Source organism: Larus michahellis, chromosome 6 (genome assembly GCF_964199755.1).
Source record: "Larus michahellis chromosome 6, bLarMic1.1, whole genome shotgun sequence".
Lineage (NCBI taxonomy): Eukaryota > Metazoa > Chordata > Aves > Charadriiformes > Laridae > Larus > Larus michahellis.
The window spans coordinates 53,050,116-53,071,654 of NC_133901.1; the positions used below are offsets into that span (position 1 = coordinate 53,050,116).

General features: G+C 38.2%; 1 protein-coding gene across 15 annotated transcripts in view; it reads left to right on the forward strand.

Annotated features, from left to right (window-relative positions):
- The window catches only part of MAPK8 (mitogen-activated protein kinase 8), a 317,667-nt gene extending 296,128 nt beyond the window's left edge, over window positions 1–21,539 (forward strand). For 8 of the 15 annotated variants that reach the window (XM_074591178.1, XM_074591179.1, XM_074591181.1 and 5 more), the window contains 7 exons: window positions 3,528–3,693; window positions 8,160–8,231; window positions 10,633–10,815; window positions 11,662–11,786; window positions 12,763–12,826; window positions 15,158–15,235; window positions 16,250–21,539. In XM_074591178.1, the coding sequence (XP_074447279.1) occupies window positions 3,528–3,693; window positions 8,160–8,231; window positions 10,633–10,815; window positions 11,662–11,786; window positions 12,763–12,826; window positions 15,158–15,235; window positions 16,250–16,395 (834 nt within the window). In that variant the 3' untranslated portion in view covers window positions 16,396–21,539. Of the gene's footprint in view, window positions 1–3,527; window positions 3,694–8,159; window positions 8,733–10,632; window positions 10,816–11,661; window positions 11,787–12,762; window positions 12,827–15,157; window positions 15,236–16,244 lie in introns of those variants that run through there. The other 7 variants (XM_074591187.1, XM_074591188.1, XM_074591186.1 and 4 more) reach the window with 5 other exon arrangements.

Sequence of the window (21,539 nt, forward strand, 5' to 3'; positions counted from 1 at the left end):
TTGCATAGGACTGATATTAGCAGCCCTTTGTGTCCTAATGCGTGCGTCTGTGGGATTGAAATAATGATTTTGTCCACAGCTTCACATTTTCTGGTCTCTTCAGTGCTTAGGCATGCAAGTTTAATGCTGTGGGCTTTCCTAGGTCTTTTTTTATTTTTGGAAAGCTGCATATTGTACGGACGTGCTAGAGTAGGTAATGTAAGAGGGTCTCTTTCTGTGGACCTTAGCGCAGGCAGGAGGGAGCTTCTAGAATTTGCTTCAAGGGCGGTTTGTAATCCTATGAAGTGGGCATCAAACCATTGAGCCTGGAGAAGTCATGGATAAATGTAAACATTCATACATTTATAGAAAAGAAGTAACGACTCAGGTAGTTGTTGGGCAGGAGTAAAGACAGCTTTGAGGATAGAATTCCTGCCTCTGTAGATATTGGTGAAGTCTTTGAAATGCTTCATGTTGTGCAGTAGTATGAAGTACAGGGATAACCTATTCCAAAGAGACTATAGATAGAATTGCTGTGTAAATAGTAACATATGTATGCATGAATGCTTTTGAAGGATATGGGCAGATAGATTTCACTTGCATGTCTTCATGGAAGATTTTGAGCTGACAGCTGCTTCTCAGACTTTGTTAGAAGATTAAGTGTGTTCAGGCAAAACATTTGCATTACTCACCTGCTGTGTGCCTTATGCCTGGATACTTCAAGGTATCAAAATCCTGTTTCCCTGTGGAACAAGTTAAACAAAACCTCAGGAGATAAGGAGGACATGCTTGAAAAGGGACATATTTCATATGGACTGTGTGGCTGCAATAGTAACCTTTTTATATCACTCTTCTGGGCTTTCAGCACCACTGTCCTTAATGTCTAAAGCTAATTACTTTGTTGAAATTAGTTACTCCTTAAACATAGTCTGCACTACCGTGGCTGCCTGTGGAGCACTCTGGTATGAATCTAGTGCACTTCTTTAGTGTTCTCTAAAGCTTTAAGCTTTTTTTCTGGTATTGGTAGTTCCACATGGATTTTAACTGGGTTTTTCAGCTTCTAACACAGTTGCGATAATCTCAGCATCTCAGTAACTTTTTCAGAGCTTGCTGAATGACTGAAATGACAAAGATCTGTATGTGTGCCTGTAGCACTGGATATTACCTGCCATAGAAATAAGTGGGGTTTTTTTTCATAGCAAATTAGAGGCACGGAACAACGCAGAGATCAAACATAAAGAGTTTCAGACAATTTCATCTAGAAGTTGTTGGGAGCATACTTTGCTGCCACATCAGTGGATAAAGATTTGATCTTGGTAAAGATTTGACTATAGCTTTACAGCGGCTTTAACAGATGTTGGCAAATGAACATTACTTTGTTCAAAACTCTTTGCAGAGACGGAGTTTCCAGCAAGTGTAGAAGTACATGTTCATTTATATTTCACAATCTGAAGAGGATGAATGATCAGCGTTGCAGAGTTGTGCCTCACTGACTTGCTGAAGGACACAAAACGTCTCATTAGTCTTGCGTGGAGGCTCTGAAACACTGGATTCAGACTGATTTTGAGCACTTAGCAAAGGTGCCTAATTATGGAAGCCCTTTCATACAAATCTTTCTTTAGAAAGGGAAAATCCCGTACAAGCCATGAATTACCCTCCAGCGATACCCCTCTCTCCCTGTCTGGTTAATGGGGAGATGGCCTTGAATAATCTCTGATTTTTAGGCACTGACATTTTACATTTTTAAGATTATGTGAGAGCTATCTTCTGCTATAGGTTCTGGATATATTTATACAGCATGACTAACTTGATCACTCTTAGAGGAGCTTTCGAGTCCTTGTTTATTTAAAATATAAGAGGTATTGGTTCTGCATGAATTTGGATGCAGTGTAAGTCAACTCTCGCCTCCATCATTTTGAAGGACAGCTCTGTATTCTAAATTACAGCATGTTCCTAGGCTTCATGACACCTACATGATGTTCATAAATTAAGGATGGGCAGTACTCTGTACACTTTTGTTTTTTGTCCTTATAGTGATTTTTCTTTTGCAAAGGGAAGCTCTCTTAACATTTTCAGTGTTAATCCTGCAGCTTTGGGGAAGATGAATATAATTAATACTATGAGCATTCACCTGGGATTCTGCAATCAACATCCTCCAAATAATAGAAGTGTGCAAAAATGAAGCTAATAATAAACAGGATAGTAGCAGAATCTGAAACAGGCATATTAAATAGCTGGAATGCCTTAAAATACTTGAATTCATTTGTGGCATTTGAGAATCTTTTAAGCCAAAGTTGTCTGCAGAGTCTTTGTGTGTGTGATTTGGAAGTGCGTGTGTGAATATGTAAGTATGCAAGACTTTTAATTACCCATTAAAATTCTTGTTCTGGAACTCTTTTTTGTGGTTTCCTCTCCCTTTAATGCAGCTTTCTTAGCTTTTTGAGGAGTTTTGCAAAAGCCATACAAGTAGAAATGAAAACGACATATATCTTGCAGATAGCCACTTTTAAGTCTTTATGAAACAGAGAAAGATAGGGCTACTTGTCAAATGCCTGCAGCTCGAATGCTGGAGTCGTCTGCCACGTCTCGGGTTTTTCTCTCATTAATCTTAGTAGAGTGTAGGCAGAAAGGATCCAAGCCTTATCTCTGCTAGCCTGTGTGCTATGAATGATTTTCCGATGGCAAATGTATTCTGAAGTTACTCTGTTCGCAATATTTGCTGCTCTGTGACATTCAGATGTGTGTAAGATCCTCCTGAAATAACGACCGACTATGCCTGTGTAGCATCCATATAAATAGATGTCATAAAGCCGCTGTTGTCAATGTGGTTTTAGGGTTGAAATGAAGAGAATACAGTTACCAAGTTTCTAACTAAGATGATCTGAAGCTGTATCAGGGCATTCTCCACTCCAATTTAATGATTGTGTTAATTTCTGGCAGTTTTTCAATGGTGCCCTTTTGGGTTTGGTCGCTAAAATTAGTATAAAACCAAATCCTAAATGGGAAACTAAATCGGTGTGAAAATGGGGATTTCCTTCTTGTTCAGAGAAACATCTGCATTGGTTCAAAAGAGGTAATGCAGCCTCAAATAGCAAAGAAACCTTTTACTTCTTACATTCATGTTATGATTTTAATAATTCTTGTATTGAGATGATTATTGCATCAAATGATTCCAGCAATTGTCATGTTACTTGTGTTCTGCATCACAGTAATAACCGTTGTTCCAGTGAGCAGTTTCTAGACCTTTCCTCAGAGCTAACATTTCTTACTAACCTCAATTTATTTCGGACATTGCTAACATATCTTGTAACGCTGGTTGTATTTTCCTTCTTTTAGTGCTATATAAATCTACAAGCACAATAAGGGAATTAATTCCATAGTCTGCTGAATGCACATGAATTAATGCAAGGGGAAAAGAAACTGCAGTTGTAGCAATAACTGAGTTGTATATGTGGGGTTTAATGTTAGCAGTATTATCTTTTTAAAATGTGAACCACAGAGTACTTTGTGCTTGTCTTAGCAGTCATATATGATGTTTCTTTTTAAAGGATTTAAAGCCCAGTAATATAGTAGTAAAGTCAGACTGCACTTTGAAGATTCTTGACTTTGGACTGGCCAGAACTGCAGGAACTAGTTTTATGATGACGCCTTATGTAGTGACTCGTTACTACAGAGCACCAGAGGTCATCCTAGGGATGGGATACAAAGAAAACGGTCAGCAAATATAGTCTTTCTTTGACATAGCTTTATTTTTTTGTTTGGCGCACCACATTTTACATGTTAATGTGTTTTTTTTTCAAGCTGTAGAAATTTTATAAATTACCCTTGTGACCAAAATGCAGATTCTGGATACACCAATTTGTTTATTCAACTCAACCCATTAGAAATGTTTACATTTAATAGGAGAAGAAATTGAGGGCCTTGTTTGTTTAAAAAATTAAATAACTTGCTTGGTAGATTAAGTTTCATCCTGGAAGAACTGGAAATATATTTTCTTAATACATGGTATGTACCTTGATACACCTTCACCTGACTTTATTCTTGATGAGGAAGTAAGTTGTAATTCATCAGTAAATACGTGTCCTGAATTTAACGTTTAAATAACTATATTCAATATAGCCTTTCAGGATGTAGGGAACTTAAAGGCTACTGAGGAACAAACAAGATAGAACTACCTACTGTGGCATTACTTTTTATTAAAACTGGCCTGCTTTAAACCTCTCACAATAAGTTCTTAATTAATGTTGCTGAAGAAAAATTCAATAATATACTTGAGACAAGAATGCAGAGAGTATCGTCATGAAGCTTCATAGATTCTTTGAGGTCCATGATAAATGCCAAGGAAATTTGTTTACTTCATCCCTCTTTGAGTACATTTCCCTCCTCTTTATACTAGCTCTGTGGCCCTCCTCAATACCTTCTGCAAGAAAATAAGGAAAGGATACAGCATGTGAGGGAAACACATGATCAAGTACATTGCACCTTATGAACGGAACAGCTACTATCCTTTAGGAAACCGCAGTAACACGTCATTCCTGCAGTTCTGTCGTAGCAGCCCCAGTTCTGCTGCTGTTTCGTTGACCCGCTGTCACTGTGGTCAGTTCAGGTCACTCGGTGTTTCCACCTCAGGCAGGCACAGTGCACAGAGGCCACCCTTCGCTGAAGGGATTTTAAACCCTCTATTGATTAGTCCTCCAGTAAGGCCCATCAGATGCCGTGACGCTTGAGGCTTTGCTGGCTGTCTCCGGGTGATGTGAGGGTGGCTCCCCAGGCTGCTGACAGAGCTGGGGCTGCTCTGCTTGTCAGGATTCTTAATATACTCTGCAAACTTCCCTGGCAATGGCATACCAGTAGGGCGAGCGACTTCAGGTTGTTTGTAAACGGTAGCTGCTATGTGCAGAGAGAGTTGACCTTGTTGTCCTTTATAAAAGCCAAGACGGATAACTTCTATTGGTGTTGGCAATGAAAGAGGCCAGCTCAAAGGAATGAGAATACAACTTTTTTGTGAGGCTGTGGTTTTTATTTCTGTTTGGATTGTTAGTGTTCATAAGAGGATGTACATTTCTTCAAATGGCCTTCATGATTGGCTATTTTTCCCCTAATTTAGCAGTCAGAGGTTGATTGGAGCAAGCTTAAAGTTATTTTTTTAACTACTGAAGTTTAGTAGAAAGCATATATTTATCTTTTTTCCCCCCAAGATTTTACATTGGCCAGTTAAGAGACACTAGGTAAAAGAACCTAAAGCTGCAGTCTGAGTCACGCAGCTGCCTTACAGAAGGAATTGATACAATGGAAGTCACAAGTTTTCTGACATAGCTTGCCCAGATTACGTTTTTCTCTTAAGTAATTTTGAATTGCAAAAGTGCATTATTTCCAGTGAAACATTTCTTAGGTTATTATTGGAGTTCATTAGATTGTTTTCTAGATCACCCTGTCATGCTAGTGACAATCCTGTTCCTTAAGCAAGGCTGAATTGTGTTGTGCAGCAGAATATAAATAAAAACTAACTTTCATATGAAAAACCATCACGTTTTCCCAAAGCCAAATACACGGTCGTTGTGTTGAGAATGACACTTTTGGAGAATGTAAAAGTAAATCTGTGTGCTAACTGAGTCAGAAGACAATCTGCATTTCCATATGTACGGTTGTCATTAAAAGGCTATTTACATAAACTGTTACTCTTCTGCATGGCTGCCTGAGCAGTTCCTCCTGGAGGGAGGCAGGGATGGAGGATGAACCGTGGGCTGTCCAGGATCCTCACCTCTTAGCACCTGATGCCTATTTTAGCCCTTTAAACCCATAGTTAAATTAAAAGTTAACTTATTTAATTTAGAGTTAAATATTGAAAATTGCCATCTAACTCATGGTTAACATTAACGTTTAGTTTAATGGAAGAGGGTCATCTGGCAGCTTTCTGCCGTTTCAGTGCCCTGCTCAACTTATGTGGGAGGATTGCAGTAGCTGTTTTGATGACTGAGATACATACTACAGAGTAGTATTCTTTTGGTGCTATATTACGCACATAGGAAATCTTTAATTGTTTTAAAACTAGCAAAGATCCCAGACAGACTGATTATAGAGTTAACTTCTACATAGGTTTTGATACTGAAGGAGATAAAGCACATTTGGATATATTACGTTAAGAACCCAGGCCTTGCAAACTCAAGAAATTCAGACCTGAAGAAGGGCACCAACACTGTTTGTGCACACATACCATAACGTGTTTAGATTTATGTGCTGTTATGTGCGTGATTATCAGGAAGGATGCACTGAAAAGCAAGGAAAGCCCCAGGCACTCTGAAGCAACTACTTTTAAGTTTTCTACTATGTATGCTGGGTTTGAACTTCATTTTCACTTGATATTTTTTTCTCTTAGAATTATAGAAAATAGTAAATTTGCTCCAAACAGGGTTTTTAAAAATAAAATACACTCTGTATGGCAAGCCGTAGATCTTTTTAAAAGATTTATGAAATCTGTAATCAGATTTTACTCAGTCTTCTATAGAAGTATTCACAGGAGCAATCCTTAAGGTACAAGTTAGTCTAGCTTCATAAAGAAGTTAGAAACCCATATATAGAGAGGTTTTGTTTGATTAGTGAAAGCGGCAAACGAAAACACCACCAAACATCACAAGTTTGATTTTCTGGAGTGACCAGCAGAATAGTTTCCAGTGTTTTTCTTCACCTCTGAAGTAGTTAGTTGTCTGAGGCATGACGATAAGTCATTGACTCACGTTATTTCTCTTCCCAGACTTGTCCGTGCACTTATGGGTGTCACTTTATCATGTTGAGCACAAACTAATTACAACAGATTTGGGTATATTTTGGTTTGTAATGGCAGCAGATTGTTTTGCAGGTGAAAAAGTCAACATTCAGAATTTTATTTAAAAAGTCAAATGCAAAACTTGGCTTCAAATCGTTGGGTCTCTAAGCCAAAGAATATCTACTTTTCTTAAATATTTGAAACAAGTTTTTAAAGAAAAAACACCACTAATCATAAAATGTTGACAATCAGTTTTTAAATGAACCAGGCCCTTAATTTTGACCTATTAATATGTACAACTATAATCTCCTATCATATGATTTAGGTACTATTTTAGAGGAACTTGTAAACAAGGGGGAAGGAATATTTTCAATAAGAAGCAACGTTGTTTGCTTGACAATGTTGAGCTCCTTCAGAACTTTTACATGCGGATTTTAGTATACAATTGTTCTCATTTAAATGTCCTTCTTATCTGCTTAATTGAAATTCCAGTGTCATGTTTGACATGAAAGTATTCATAATAATGCGATTTCATTATTATAACTTCAAGAAAACTTCTGCATACAGAGTTAACAGCATCTCTGAAAGCAACCACAAAAGAAATTGGCATACCTGTAAAAAGTAAACTTGTGCACCTTTGAGCATGTCTTCCGAGTGATTTATTTTAAGGTGATGCAGAAAATGTGTATTTCATACCAAAAAAAATTGCTTTTGAGTTTTTCTTTTGTATAAGATGTTATTTCAGCATAACTGGGGATATATTTTTAAACAAATAATTTTAACTGAAAATCTTTTAGGAGCATACTAATATTGTCATTAACTGATCCTCTAAAATTCTAAGTGATCTTTTACTGATTGTGTTTGCTTTTTATTTAAAGGGAAAGAGAGATGCATGGTAATCTGATTTTTAGGAAATACTTGATGGCAAATTTTGATTCCTATGTAATAACCAATTAATTCTTCTCCTAAAAGAACGAACTGTTTAGATATGCAGTATTTTTAAAGGTCATTTTACTTGGCTGCTTTTAAAATTATTCCTACAACTACAATGGAATCGCTTTCAAGAAATAAAGTTGTCTTTGGTGCTGCCTTCTAGCCTGCTGGCAAAGGCAGCTTTGCAGACCTCAGAGCTTGGAGAAGGGCTTTGCTCTGCTTGATTCGTGTGTGTGTCTCTCTCTCTCTGCTCTCGCTCTAGCACTTCTTAAACAAAAGGATGTTTTTCTGCCTTGTATTTGAGACAGTTAAAAGCTAATCCTTATATATGGTGTATTTTAAAGTGTTTTCATTGATTAATATAAAGACTTGCTCTTTTTCCTGTGCTGTCTCTGCAGTTTATAGGATGCAGTCATGTTATGCTTCTTTTAATTTTAAATGACCGTTTGCTTTGCTTTTCCTTCTTTTTGTGCTACAAACATAGTGGATTTATGGTCTGTGGGGTGCATTATGGGCGAAATGGTTTGCCACAAAATCCTCTTTCCAGGAAGGGACTGTATCCTTGTGCTGCTGCAGCAGGTTGAATTAGTTAGGAAGTGATTAACCTTTTTATTGATGTTGTGTCATGAAAATGCGTATTGTACAATTATTTATTTATTATTTTTTTTTATTAAATGAACATGGATTTTTCTTGTGATACACTTAAAAAAACCCAAAGAACTTCATTTATATTCAGGCTGCACCTAGCAGTAGGACATAGTCTCTGCTGGTCCTGTAGTTAGCATACACTCACCTTCACTCACGTCCATTACACACGCTTTTTATAGTCACTTCATGTGTGTGTCTCTCTAGATATTTTTATTTACTTTATTTTAATAACTATCTTTTATGTTAATATCATTGCATTTTGTTTTCAGTTGACATTTGGTCAGTTGGGTGCATCATGGGAGAAATGATCAAAGGTGGTGTTTTATTTCCTGGTACAGATCGTATCCTTACCTTTGGCCTAGCATCTGGTCGTAAAAGGTCAAAAGATACTGCAGCGCTATGGTTCCAGATTAAGGTGGTTCTAAGTTTTAAAATACTGGTTTTAAACTGCCTTTCAAAATACAGTTCGCAAGTTCATTTGTTTGGTTCCAGGAAGCTGCAAAAATGTCTACAGTTGTACCATTTAAGGCAAAACCACAAGACAGCGTTAATGTGTATGACTGTCATTAGAGACTAATACTAAGCAAGATGAACAAAATACCACTTGGGCAAACAGACTTACTCTTTCTTTTTCCTTTTTCTATTTTTTTTTCTTCTTTTTCTTCTTTCAATTTAATATAGTGTCTATCCATTGCTTTTAGATGTTGTCACATTTAAGACAGATTATTTTTTTTTGTTTAGGTGGTGTCTTACTGGTTCACGTGCATTGATTTTTGCTTTGGAGATCATTTTTATGTAATAGCTTACTAATCTTGTTTAGTACTCGAGCGTGGTAGCAGTTATTGTTCTTTACATTTTATAGGAAATGTTTACAAAAGATTCTTAACCAGCTTCTTTAGTTACAGTCTGGAGTTTTATATTTTTGCATGCAGAAATGATCCTGCAAAGAGCTTTCAGAAATATCTGGCAGTTCTGCCATTCTATTCCATGAGCGGGTTGATGGTATCTGTACGGGTCGTCCTGTGAACAACACTTTCGACAAAGGGTCGGCTCCAAGCAAATGGAGATGAAACCTCTGGGTCATCGCTACAATTAGTGGATCTAATTGGAGTTTGGCATCTTACTTGTTATACTAATAGTTACACTTCAGTTTTTTAGATGCCGTCAGAAATCTTTCCTGCTTTTCCCACAGGTTAACTGTTTAATAACTGACATAGTACCATTTAGGGGTGAAGATTGGGTGAAGATTTAGAGGTGCAGTGGGGAGATCCAGGGCATCCTTACTTCCACAGAGCTCTCATTGCAGGAGCTGCCCCGCGCTGAGCGTTATGCGTCTGGTTTGCAAGTGTGGCTCAGTGTCATACAATGTAAATACTTTTTTTTTTTTCCCAAGGCCTATATTAAAGCACTTGCAAACCTTGAAAGTCCTTATATAAAGGTCTGCTTTTAAGTTTTAAGAACATAAGAGGGCGCTTGCTACATCCAACTGAAGGTTTAGGTTGCCCAGTGTCCAGTCTTTGACAGTAGCCAAAAAGAAAAAGTTGGGGAGAATGTATGAACGAGATAGGCATATATAAAATTTTACCTGAGCTCTCACCCAGTATCTAACCATCTACAACTAGGAATTCCTTGAGCCAAAGGTTGCTTTTTTTTATTCAGTAACACATGTTAAATTCTTCTTCAGTGAGCTGGTCAATCTCCCCTTTACCTGTCTAAACTTTTTAATTAAGATGTTCCTTACGTGTCCTTGAAAGTCTTTTACTTCTGCACAAAATTGTCATTGAGCTGTGCAGGCCAAGATCTCATCCTTTGTGTGCCCACCGGCACTCAGGGTCCCACGTTGTTAGTGAGAGATTGCGAATTTGGGAGAGTCCAAACTGGGCTGAGGTATCGAGATGAGAACGAAAGACGAAGCACCTAGAGCGGGTAATGCTCTCGGGTGCCTTGGTGATGTGCAGTAGTTTGACCACTGTGAACATGTTCAGATCAGGAGTGAGTTCTTCTCCAGAACCCAAAAAATGCCTTTATTTAAATACATTTAAACATTTTGTGAGTCTTTCTAATTTTCTCTGCTTCTCAGAAGTATATCCTTTGCTAGTTAATTACGATACGCGTTGCTTGAGTACGCTATCATAGTCTTGCTTTGTTTCACTGTTTTCTCTAAGAAGGTAGTCCTAATTAATGATGATGAACTTGATATTTTATTATCATTTTCTGTGTTTTCTCTCTGTTGGTTATTTCATCTTGTTTTAATGTAACTTCCTAGCTGAAAATTCGACTCAGTGTTTTTCTTAGCTGTATAACCTTAGATATTGATCAATGGAATAAAGTTATAGAGCAGCTAGGAACACCATGTCCCGAATTTATGAAGAAACTACAGCCTACAGTCCGAACTTATGTGGAGAACAGACCGAAATATGCTGGATATAGTTTTGAAAAACTCTTCCCAGATGTCCTTTTCCCAGCTGACTCTGAACACAATAAGCTTAAAGGTAAGGTCTATCTTCTGTGTGTTGTATATTGTGAAAGTTTAAAAAATGTGATATATATATATCGAACAGTAACATATCTTGGGTTTTTTCACTATAAAATCATCGTGGTAAATGTTTAAATATTACAATATTTTTATCATGGGAGTGGATGACCTTGCTGGCGTATGATTACCTCCACTTTCCCATTTTCTCTGAAGCAGCTCCTATTCTGGAGATATCTTTATAAAGAAAAGTAAAGGTAGATATAGATATAGATATATATATATCCCTCTCCATGACAGAGAACAGCATGATTTAGAGAAGAGTAGAGGGAGGGTGGAATGGAAGTCGTGTAGGCAGAGCAGATCTTCTTTCTCTAGGGATGAAAATGAGGGGTTTATATTGATGATACATAGATACCTGTAGTTACTGAAATAACTTACTGATTCTAAAAGTCACCTACTCAGTGGAGTCACAGACTCACCGTATTTTCTGTGACTAACAGTATGTGACAGTTTTATCTCCATAAACTGTAAGAGGGGGTGGTAGGTCCTTGCCCGCTGCTATACCAGGCCAGGCTGTACTGCCAGCTGAGTTATATTTCACAAAAGATGTCACGCCAAGGGCCGCTGTGTGCTGAAAATATACAGTGAAACGTGTCCAACCCCTTTCCCACCTGTGTTATCCTCCTCATTTTTTTTTCCCACCAAATGGACCACTTCCCTAAACCCCAAATTACCAGAGGGTTTCATAGATATTGAACTGGAATTTGTTTACTCTGGGTTTCCTCTTATTATGAGCTTTGAAATATTGTATTATGTGCACTACATATGGCACTAGTCTAAATGGAAAATTTCACTTTCGCAGCAAGTCAAGCAAGGGATTTGTTATCAAAAATGCTGGTTATAGATGCTTCTAAAAGAATCTCTGTGGATGAAGCCCTGCAGCACCCATACATCAATGTTTGGTATGATCCATCAGAAGCAGAAGCTGTAAGTTCTTGGTTTAGGTCTCTGATCAGGATAGTACTGTACCAAAGCAAACTTGTGATGCTTGATATGGCTGCTTGGGAGAAGATTATTGCAGGATCTACACATTTCACTAGAAGCTTAACTGAGCTGTAATCACTTCTATTGACATCCATAGACCTGTGTATTAGAAATGGTATTAGGAGTGGGCACAAACTGCCCAAATGTACATGTGTGTGTGTGTTCGTGTATAATTGCATATAATCTCCGGGACGTGTAGTAATGCATCTGAAATCCTTTATGTAAGGTTCTAATTTATCGAGCTTCGGTTGTTTCAGTGAGGTTTGTTTGCCCTTGGTAAGATTCTGAGGTATTTACTTCCGGGTGAGAGAAATATTTTCATTGGTTGTAGCAATTGATAAGACTCTTAAACTGGAAAATAAGTGTTGCAGCAAAATCTGAGTACAAGATCTTGAGCTTTCAATTATTAACATTAGTGAACAAAGGGCTTAAGTGAAAAAATTTTAAAATAAATTAATTTCAGGACAATTTCAGCTAATGAGAAAAGTGTCATTTTTTTAAAAGAAAGGTGGTTGGTGATATGCCGCTAAGAATAGGAAAAGATGCTTGATGTAAATGGTGCAATTAGACTTGTGCTGATCTATAATAGCTAGAGGGAAAATTTAGTAATTACCAGTGAGTAGGTAAAAAGGGCTGCTTGGGCTTAGGAGCTGCTGCACTTAGCAGCTCTTTTACCAGACTGTTCAGTTTCTGTTTTAATAATTACATTAATGTAAGCAAATCTGTTAATCGGCAGAACTTTAAAACATGTAGCAGCATCTAGAGAACAGGCCAAGTCCAAGTATGAGAGAACATTTGACCATCTAAATACAGTGGTTTTAAATCAGGTTCATATTCTGAGTGCTTACTTTCATTTTTGATTTATTCTGGTTTTATATCCCTTTTGATTGCTTTATCATGAGTTAGTTTTGTTTTTCAGCCTCCACCAAAGATACCAGATAAGCAGTTAGATGAGAGGGAGCACACGATAGAAGAATGGAAAGGTAAGAAGGGCATTTTAAGTATAATAAGGCTTGTGGGAGTGGGCTGGGCCCCAACAATTACTGTTCTTAAGTTTCTCCTGAGCAACCTAATAGTATTTATTAAATTGCTTGGAATGGCAAGAGCATAGATCAGAGCTTCTCAACCTCTTGATTGTTGGGACACTAAAAATCTTCCTGCGAAGATGCTGAACCTTTGTAGTGAACTTAAGACCCGTTCATTTCAGTCACTTTTTGCAAACCAAAAGGCAGCGTTTTCACGGAGGGGAACTCCTCTGGACAAACTGCTACAGCTGAAGAAGATGCAGGCGTTTCAGCAATGTAAGTCTGAAGCAGAAGCACTAGTCTCCAAGTGAAGAGCATTTTCGTGTACTCTCTTAAATCTTATAAATCAAGCAGAGGATTTGTAAGAAGAAGCCATAAGGAGTGTTAGTCATGGGCGAGATAGTGAGGTTAGAGCTGGTGTGGGAGATGCTGGTGGTTCTCAGCTGTGGGATCCTGAGACGGTAGCGGGGGTTGAGGTGCAGAACGGATTGTAGTGTGACGTAAGACTCGTACCTCCAAGAGCACGAGCTTTAGTGTTCAGTACTGGTTTAGTGTCTGTATTTCCTGGTCATATATGAGGTGTGAAATGGTAAAGTATAAGGGGAGCATCTTTCTTATTTGTAAAGCTTGTGCTTCATTTTGAAATGGCTTCTGAAAGGTGTGGTAGTGCAGAGGTTCTAGTGCTCAGAAAAAATGCAGAACCAGATTGCCGTGCAGGTGATAAATGTGGCGTTTAAGCAAGAACTTAGTGCAGTGGGCAGTCTAATACTTTGTACTGAAAGAGTCTAGGAAGGGATATTTGTCGGAGGATGTCGGAGTGGGAGACGGACCCGGAGTAACGATGGAATCTCAATATGAGTATGATCGTTCTCCCTTTATTCAAGTTTTCACAGAGTATATATAGACAGGCAATAAGAGCATGCGCTAGCGGCAGCTATATGATTGGCTTACAGTCTCTGTTCACGCACTGTCCATGCAGTTCATTCACAGATCAGATTGGTTACAAGAATTCACATAGTAAATTGCTTAGTCATTAGCACAACATGTTTTCTACCTTCTCAGTTCCTGTTTTTCCCATGTACTAATTCCATCTTCTACCACCTGTTTTGCCCTTAATCTAATCTCTCATAGTAGGGAGGCTGGCTCACATGACCATTTTCTCTCAGACACATTCCTACAGATATTAGACCTGCATAACCTTTTTATCCCCGGAGGAAAAAAGCGGGGAAAATGTTTCATGAATAGTTTTTGCCAGTTTCATTGTGTTGGCTGGTAATGGACACAAGTCTGTAAAATCTAGTACTACCATGCTTTTAAGTCACTTTCTGTTAGAAGCTGAATTTTAATTATAAAGGCAGAGATAGGGAGACTTGTGGAAATTCTCTTACCATCCTCCTTCTGAGCAAAGTTATTTCCTTTTTGAAGCAGATGTGCTGAGGGTATTTCAAGCAATATGGAGTTTATTTTTGAGACTCCCAGAGCCCTTGAAGTTATAATTCTTAAATGCTTTTTTTCTTCCAAACTGTTTGTACATTGCGTTAGTTTGCCAGTGACAGATAAGAAGTAGTATTCTGACAGTCAGTTCTTATGAGTTGCATTTAACATGTTTAGTCCTTTTCTTCTGTTGTTACTTTTGTAGATTCGCATCTGAAGTCTTTTCTGGATAATAAGCTGCCATTAGCCTAGAAACCTTCTGGGCGATACACAGGGTGTGTGATTCATTCATGTTATAAGCACTTCTAACCTGTTTAAGGATGAGAAACTTCTGTAACTGGAAGATAAAGTTGCTGCTTTCATTTGGAGTGGCTACTTATATGCCAATACTGTTTTCCATTTCATGGTGATCTGGGCCTTTAGATGTTGTTGCTGAGGAAATTTAGTGGCAAATGTGTGTCAGGAGGATGGCAATGCTGTTTGGGCTTGTTCCTACGTGTTCCTTTGAAGACTGCAGATGGAGTTTATCTGTACCAAAGAAGCCATTGATAAAAACGGAGTGCTCGTTAAGACTCAGTTTAACCTCAGGTCCCCAGGCAGCCTGGACAAGAGAGTCTTAGAGCAATGTCAGTGTGTTCTCGAGAGAGCCAGGCCATTGTAGCTCCAAAAGAAAAGAAGTCCACATTTTTATATCACTTGCCAGTTGTTCTGTAGCCTAAAGCCTGTTTTCAAAACTAATTCTGAACAGTAATAAGCATATGAAATTTGAATGTTACATTTTAATGGGACATGTGTTATTGATCCAGTCTTGGGTTTGTAAATTCATTTTTTGCCTTCCCTTCTCTGCATTTTCAGAGTTGATATACAAGGAGGTCATGGACCTGGAGGAGAGAACCAAGAACGGGGTTATACGCGGACAGCCAGCCCCTTTAGGTTGGTTACAATAAAAGCACAGTACCACAGCTACATTGAGTTGTAGGTCAGGAGGGAGTAAAGCTGTTCAGGACATCCAAGAGTAACCTAACTCAAAAACAGGGTTCTTAAATGACCAATAACGTCTTGGATTCTCTTTGAGATATTGCTTATTCGAATGGAGTGTATGGGGTTGACATCTCTTTTTATTAATCTGGTAAATTCCTCTGTTAGTGTGCCTGTGTAACTGATGCTTCATTCATTTCAGTCCTCAAGAAACATCTTGGTATGTGCTGGTACTCTGTGGCCATAAACTGGTTCGATGTGTAATGTGTGGCTGGTACAGTTTCACATAAAGATATAACAGCTACTTACATTTATGAAGTAATGAAACAGGATTTCTAGGTTGGAAAATCATGGAACACTTTCAGAAACTTGCTGAATTCTGTAGCAAAACGTGCCCATTAACTGACCGTTGACAGGACTCCATCTGCACTGCTGAAAAATGATGGCAAAAGCTGGGCAGCTTTTGCTGACTCTGCTCAGAGTTCACTGAAGTCCAGACTCTGAAAAATTACTGCGTATCTGAGATTGAATGGATGTGAAGTGGCTGGACACCAGCTGTTCCCCAGCCTGAAGGGAAGGGATCTGATGGGGAAAAAAACCAGGCCCCTTCTTTCTTTATCAAAATGTGTAGATATATTCTAGCATTGGGTCTCAACATTTTGTAGGGTATCTTGGCTCTGGCTTTATGCAGCACTGTCTGTGATTTTTAACCATTTAACCACTAGCATGTACTGTAATTTGACAGACGTGGTGCCACATGAGGTCTGTGGTTCTTGACATGCCATTCGTTAAGCCCCACATTAAATACACGTGTGTTTTATTTACTTTGACGATGGATTGAGACGTACCTCTTCACGCTTGCCGAAACAGGAGAAAGTAGTGACTGTTAGGAAGAGACAGACTAATGCAAGCGCCGAACCGTGCAACTGTATCTGCAACTGATTTGCTGTTTTGTTTCTCATAGCACAGGTGCAGCAATGATCAATGGCTCTCAACATCCATCTTCATCGTCATCTGTCAATGATGTGTCTTCAATGTCAACAGATCCAACATTGGCCTCTGATACAGACAGCAGTCTAGAAACCTCAGCTGGACCTCTGGGTTGCTGTAGATGACTACTTGGTCTTTTGGGGGGTGGGAGGGGGGTCCTTTTAGTCATTAATAGGGCACCTTTAAAATTTGGTGGTATTTTTGAGTGTTTTTTCAAAAATAATCGTAGAATTCATCATAAAGTGCTGTAATTTTAAACTGTAAGTTGTGTTAAAAGCAGCCACTTTTTTTGCTGTAATTAACTGTAAAATATTAAACCTGATAATTTTTATTGTGGTTTTAAAATCTGCATATTTGCTTTATTATTATGCTGCTGATCTTTTTTTACTGAATTTGTAAAATTTGTTTTATCAAAGCACATATTAATGTTGTGGTCATTGCCATATAATGAATTATTTAAGATTTTATAGGTTTTCAATTTTTTAATTAGAATTTATTCCAGATGTTTTGTTCATGATATCCTTCAAAGTTTTATGCTTGGTCCTATGTCCGTGTCCAGGCGGAGGGGGAGAATTCAGTGCAGCCAGCTGTCTGTAGTTTTGGGCACATTACTGCGGTGCTGGCAGTGAACAAAATCCTGGTTTATTTTGGCTACTTGCCTATAATACTTCAGCAAAAGCAACAATTAGTAGGGTTTTTTTTTTTTTCGAGAAACAAACAGTATACAATCCTTTGCAGAGTAACCTCATCTGAATGGTTTTATGAACTTGAGAAAGCAAAGCATATCTTCAAAGCTGCAGAAATATCTAGCCTAACAAAATAATGCGATGTTTTCTGCAGAGTTGCGGCATGCCAAATCTTGTGATCACCATAAAACACGAGGATACTTCATGAATAATACATTGCAATGCAAATAAACTGTTTACTTCTAGCTTGTAGCCTGTTTTTGTACACACAAAACAAAGTGTATCCAGGATGTCTAGACTGCCGAGAGGGAAAACGGATATGCTGTAGCTTTACTTTCATGAAATACGTGGTTCTTGGGAGTTTTGTTTCTTACTAGTTTTGTCTACTGAGGCGAGTGCTTTTTTGGGTAGAGGAGGGGATGACGTGAATGCAATAGGGGCAAAACTTCAGCTATTCTTCCTCCACCAAAAGTAACTGATTGCTCAAAACCATTAAGTGGTAGGAGAACCTCAGGATTTCTGTAGCTAATGCATTAAGTGAGCAATATATGCCATCCAAAGGAGGGAGAAGTAGTGCTGTATAAATTAATATTTATCTCTTTCATTTCAACACGAGACCGGTGTAGCAGAAATCTTAATAATGGTTCATTTTAAGTCATAAATAGTCAGGAGTTTTCAGCACTGAAACTCCAGGTTTCAACACGCTTTTTAAACAAAAGATATATTGAAATATATAGAACAGTTACTAAATAGTCATGTAAAATGGTGCTGCTCCTCACAGAAGTATTTTAACTGTTTACATTTTATATTTACAGAATGATTTATGTATAACTGACTTAAGTTTATGTATGAGTTGAACAATCGTTCAGAATTTATTCCTTTGGAAAATGCAGATTTTTAGTGAAGCTAGGCTGTATAATTGATTGCCTTGTGTAGATGCATATTTTGTGTAGTGAATTAGAATGTGAAGAGGAATTTAAATTAGCAATGCTCACAAAAAGGAGCATAAAAAAATACCGAAGTCTTGCCAGGCGCAGAGCATAAGCAAATAATATAACTGGCTACAGAGGTCATCCGGGAATGACTGATGCTCTTCAGTGTGGTTCCTTCTGCTCGTTGGGTTAAATAGGTGTCTTTTTGAAGTGCTAATTGAAAGAGGAAAATTTGTCTTTGCAGAAAATCTTTGCTTTCGATATCTGACTGTCTTTTTAAAAAACATACAGGGTTACAAGGAATGGTAGTGTCTCAAAGATGATATTGAAAATTGATAAACTGCACAGCTGTTTTCCTGGCCTGGCTAGACTGCTGGTAAGTGCTGTGTGCGTGTAATTTTGCTTTCCTCACTTGTATCTAATATTTCAATATTGCCTTTCTAAACCACATTTGTTAAGGCAATTATTTTTACAGGATCCCGCCAAATTGTCTATTACCTCAGAACAGGCAGGACACGTTTGGATTCATCTAGCACTGGAACATAGAAAATCTGCTCAAGTTGAACAGAGACCAACAGAACGGTCTATTTTGTAATTTTTTATCAAAGTTTAAGCTGTGAATTAAGCCAAAATTTTTGGTCATACACCAGTACTCCGTTGGTATGTGGGGTCAAATGATATTCTGGTCACCCCGGTGTCACGAAGATAAGACTGACAGAATCAACTTCTGATGCCTGTAAGTGCTGTTAAGAACAGAATGGTAAATATAATTCCTATTTAAATTTCTTTTGGACCCCTATGGATTGCAGTGGTGATTGAAATATTTTGAAACTTTAAATATAATTTTTACTATCACTTCCCAGTGTCCTAAAGAAAAATTACTTTTAAAATGAATATTGAGGGAAACAGTTGCTAGGCTTTTACCAGAGTGTGCTTATGTACAGTAACTTCACTGAGTTCATAAGCTCTAAGGAGCGTTGCGCTTTTCTTCTTTAAGGCTGGGTTAATGAGCGGGTGGGGGCGCCCACTGCCACCCACTGCAGCGTGAGCGAGCTCTGTTTCAAGGGATTATTTCCCTGAGGTCAGAGCTGTGCCTGTGGAAACCTCGAGTTCGCTTTTGGCACCATCTTCATAGCAGGGTTGGGGGGGGTTGTTGTTGGGGTTTTTTTGTTGTTGCAGTTGCTTGCATTTTAGGCAAATTAAAGTGATGGTGAATTTCAAAGACAAGAAAATCAGATTCTGTAACCAAATCATCACAACAACATGCTAGTCTTAACTTCCCTTTTTATTTGTTGAAATATAAAATAATTTCAGATAGTTGTACACTGACACAGATAGCAAACAAAAGGGTAGCTAGAGCTCAGCTGTCTTTGTCTATTATATTGTAAGATCATGTACTATCTACACTGTACACTGTACAATTTTATTTTTAAAGTATTATTAAGCTTTATTTTAGTCTGTGATTCCAGAACCTTCTCATGACAGCAGGCTTCACTAAAGTGCGTGCAACTTTCCTCTTCTAGGGCCGTTCCAATCCATTGGGAGTCGGTAGGGACTGAATTACAGTCAGCTGTCTGATGTCTTATGTCAGGTGAGGTTACAGGTTGGGAAGTAACGATGAGATTATTTTCCACCATCTGAGGTCAGAGCTGTGGCAGGCATCAAGGATAAAAGCTCCTCTCCTTTTGTAGAAGTAGGTTCTTCAAGAATTTGAAATAGAAGTGGGGGAAATCAGTACCGTTACAGTGTGCTGCGCCTCTGCTCTGTGAAGTCTTTTGTTGATGCAAGACAATGGGGGCAGAATTGAGGTTTTTGTGCGTTAGCGTGTGTGAGAAGCTGGGCTGCCAGAGCAGTACCCATCAGATGAACGATCTTAGACCAGCCTGATGGACCAGGTCACCTCTATCGCAGTCATTCTGCTAAGCTGAACAGACATGATTCAAATGATTCTATGACATGGTGCTTTTCCCTGCGTAGGTGCTGTGTGGCTTGGGTTTTTACTTTTGAAGAACCTTACTATGCTGCATGCAGTAGTATCTTTCTGGCTAGGAATTCCGGGTAAATACAAAGATAATATCAGCATAAATTGTTGGGTAAGGCCCCTCTGCCAATAGGCAGGTGTGAACTGAGGGGAGGAGCCGGGAGCTGTATTTGAGGCGGTTGTGGCATTAGCACCCTCTGCTGCCTCAGCGGCCAAGTGGAGTGTTCCTGATGGGGGGCTGCCGTATGGAAAATTGCTTCTCTGAACACAGGCTATTTTCTTAGAGAGCAAAAGTTAAGCACCCCGTCGGGCATGTGCATGAGTATAATGCCCTGCGTTAATGTATATGGCATTCAGCTCAACACTGCAGAAAGAAAAATGATCAAAAAGCCTAGTACAGGAGCGTAATTCCTACCCAGGCAATAATCCAAAGCGCATGACACGAAATGTTTCTGGATTAAGGTTATAGGAGAAAGCGAAGAAGGCAGTTCATCTTACACTAGGTCTCACTGTTTCAAGTTGCTGAAGGAAGCAACTGACTATTTCTATAGATACATTTTTATTTGCTGTTGGCAGCAGCCTCTCCATGCTGTTACGTTTTATTTTCCTGTCAATGTTTTGGTGCTTACATATTTAGTTTGAGGACTGGAGTTAAAGGAGAGCTGTCTGCATTTTTCAGTAGGACCAGAAAGAGGGTTTTAATGAAGAAATGTGATGAGACTCTACTGCCTACCCAAATTTGCAATTAATTTAATTTATTCTTAGTTAAGGGCACTGGATAAAAGTGGTATTTTCAGTGATCGCTTTCACGCCATTCTCCTCCTCTTTAGCTATCTCTGCATTACAGAAACGTGTTATAAATCAGATCACGTTGTGTTTCTACTTCTGCAGTTAAAAATTTAAGCTAGGTTTTCTTGAACTACCTCACACAAACTTTCTACTTTTCTTAAGTAAAGCTAACCCTTGCTATTGGAACTACACTGAATGTGAATAGAAAAATACACTTCCTTTAGAAAAGTAAACCTATTGGCCAATGTTGAGACAATATCAGTAAGTATGTTTCTTATCTATTTCACGTAAGATGTTCATGTGTAATATATAGCTTGTGTACAATAATGTACATCTAGAATATTGTGTTAGCTGTAAATTGGTGATTTTATTATTGTAGTCTGGTTTTGTAGGTAAAAATAGCTTACTAGTAATGTCAGCTCATCCTTTACATTTTACAAAAGGAATAATTCTTGGTAAGCTTTGCATACAGATGAATTACTTTTGTAGGCCCAATATCTAGTCTATTTTTGAGAGTTCTTTAACTTTTATTACTAAAGTTGAGAAAAAAGCCCCTAATTATTGTGATCATTCCTTCTGCCCCTTTTAAAGTATATTCTTAAATTTATTTTGTCCCAAGAAATACGAAGGGGAAGATACACCATTAAAAATACTGGGGAAAGCTGTAATTTTTTTTCTTCCCCGCATTTGATACTTTTTCCTGTTTTTCCTTTATTCCCTCCAAATAAGCTGTTGGTGGGGCATTACTGAGAACATCGTGGTTTTTTTACTCGTTCATGCCATAGGTCATTACATGTGCACCACTGGAATGTATACATTGTTATCTAGTATGTCAATTGGTTATAATGATATTTTAAATAAAAAAGAAAAAAAAAGTTTGA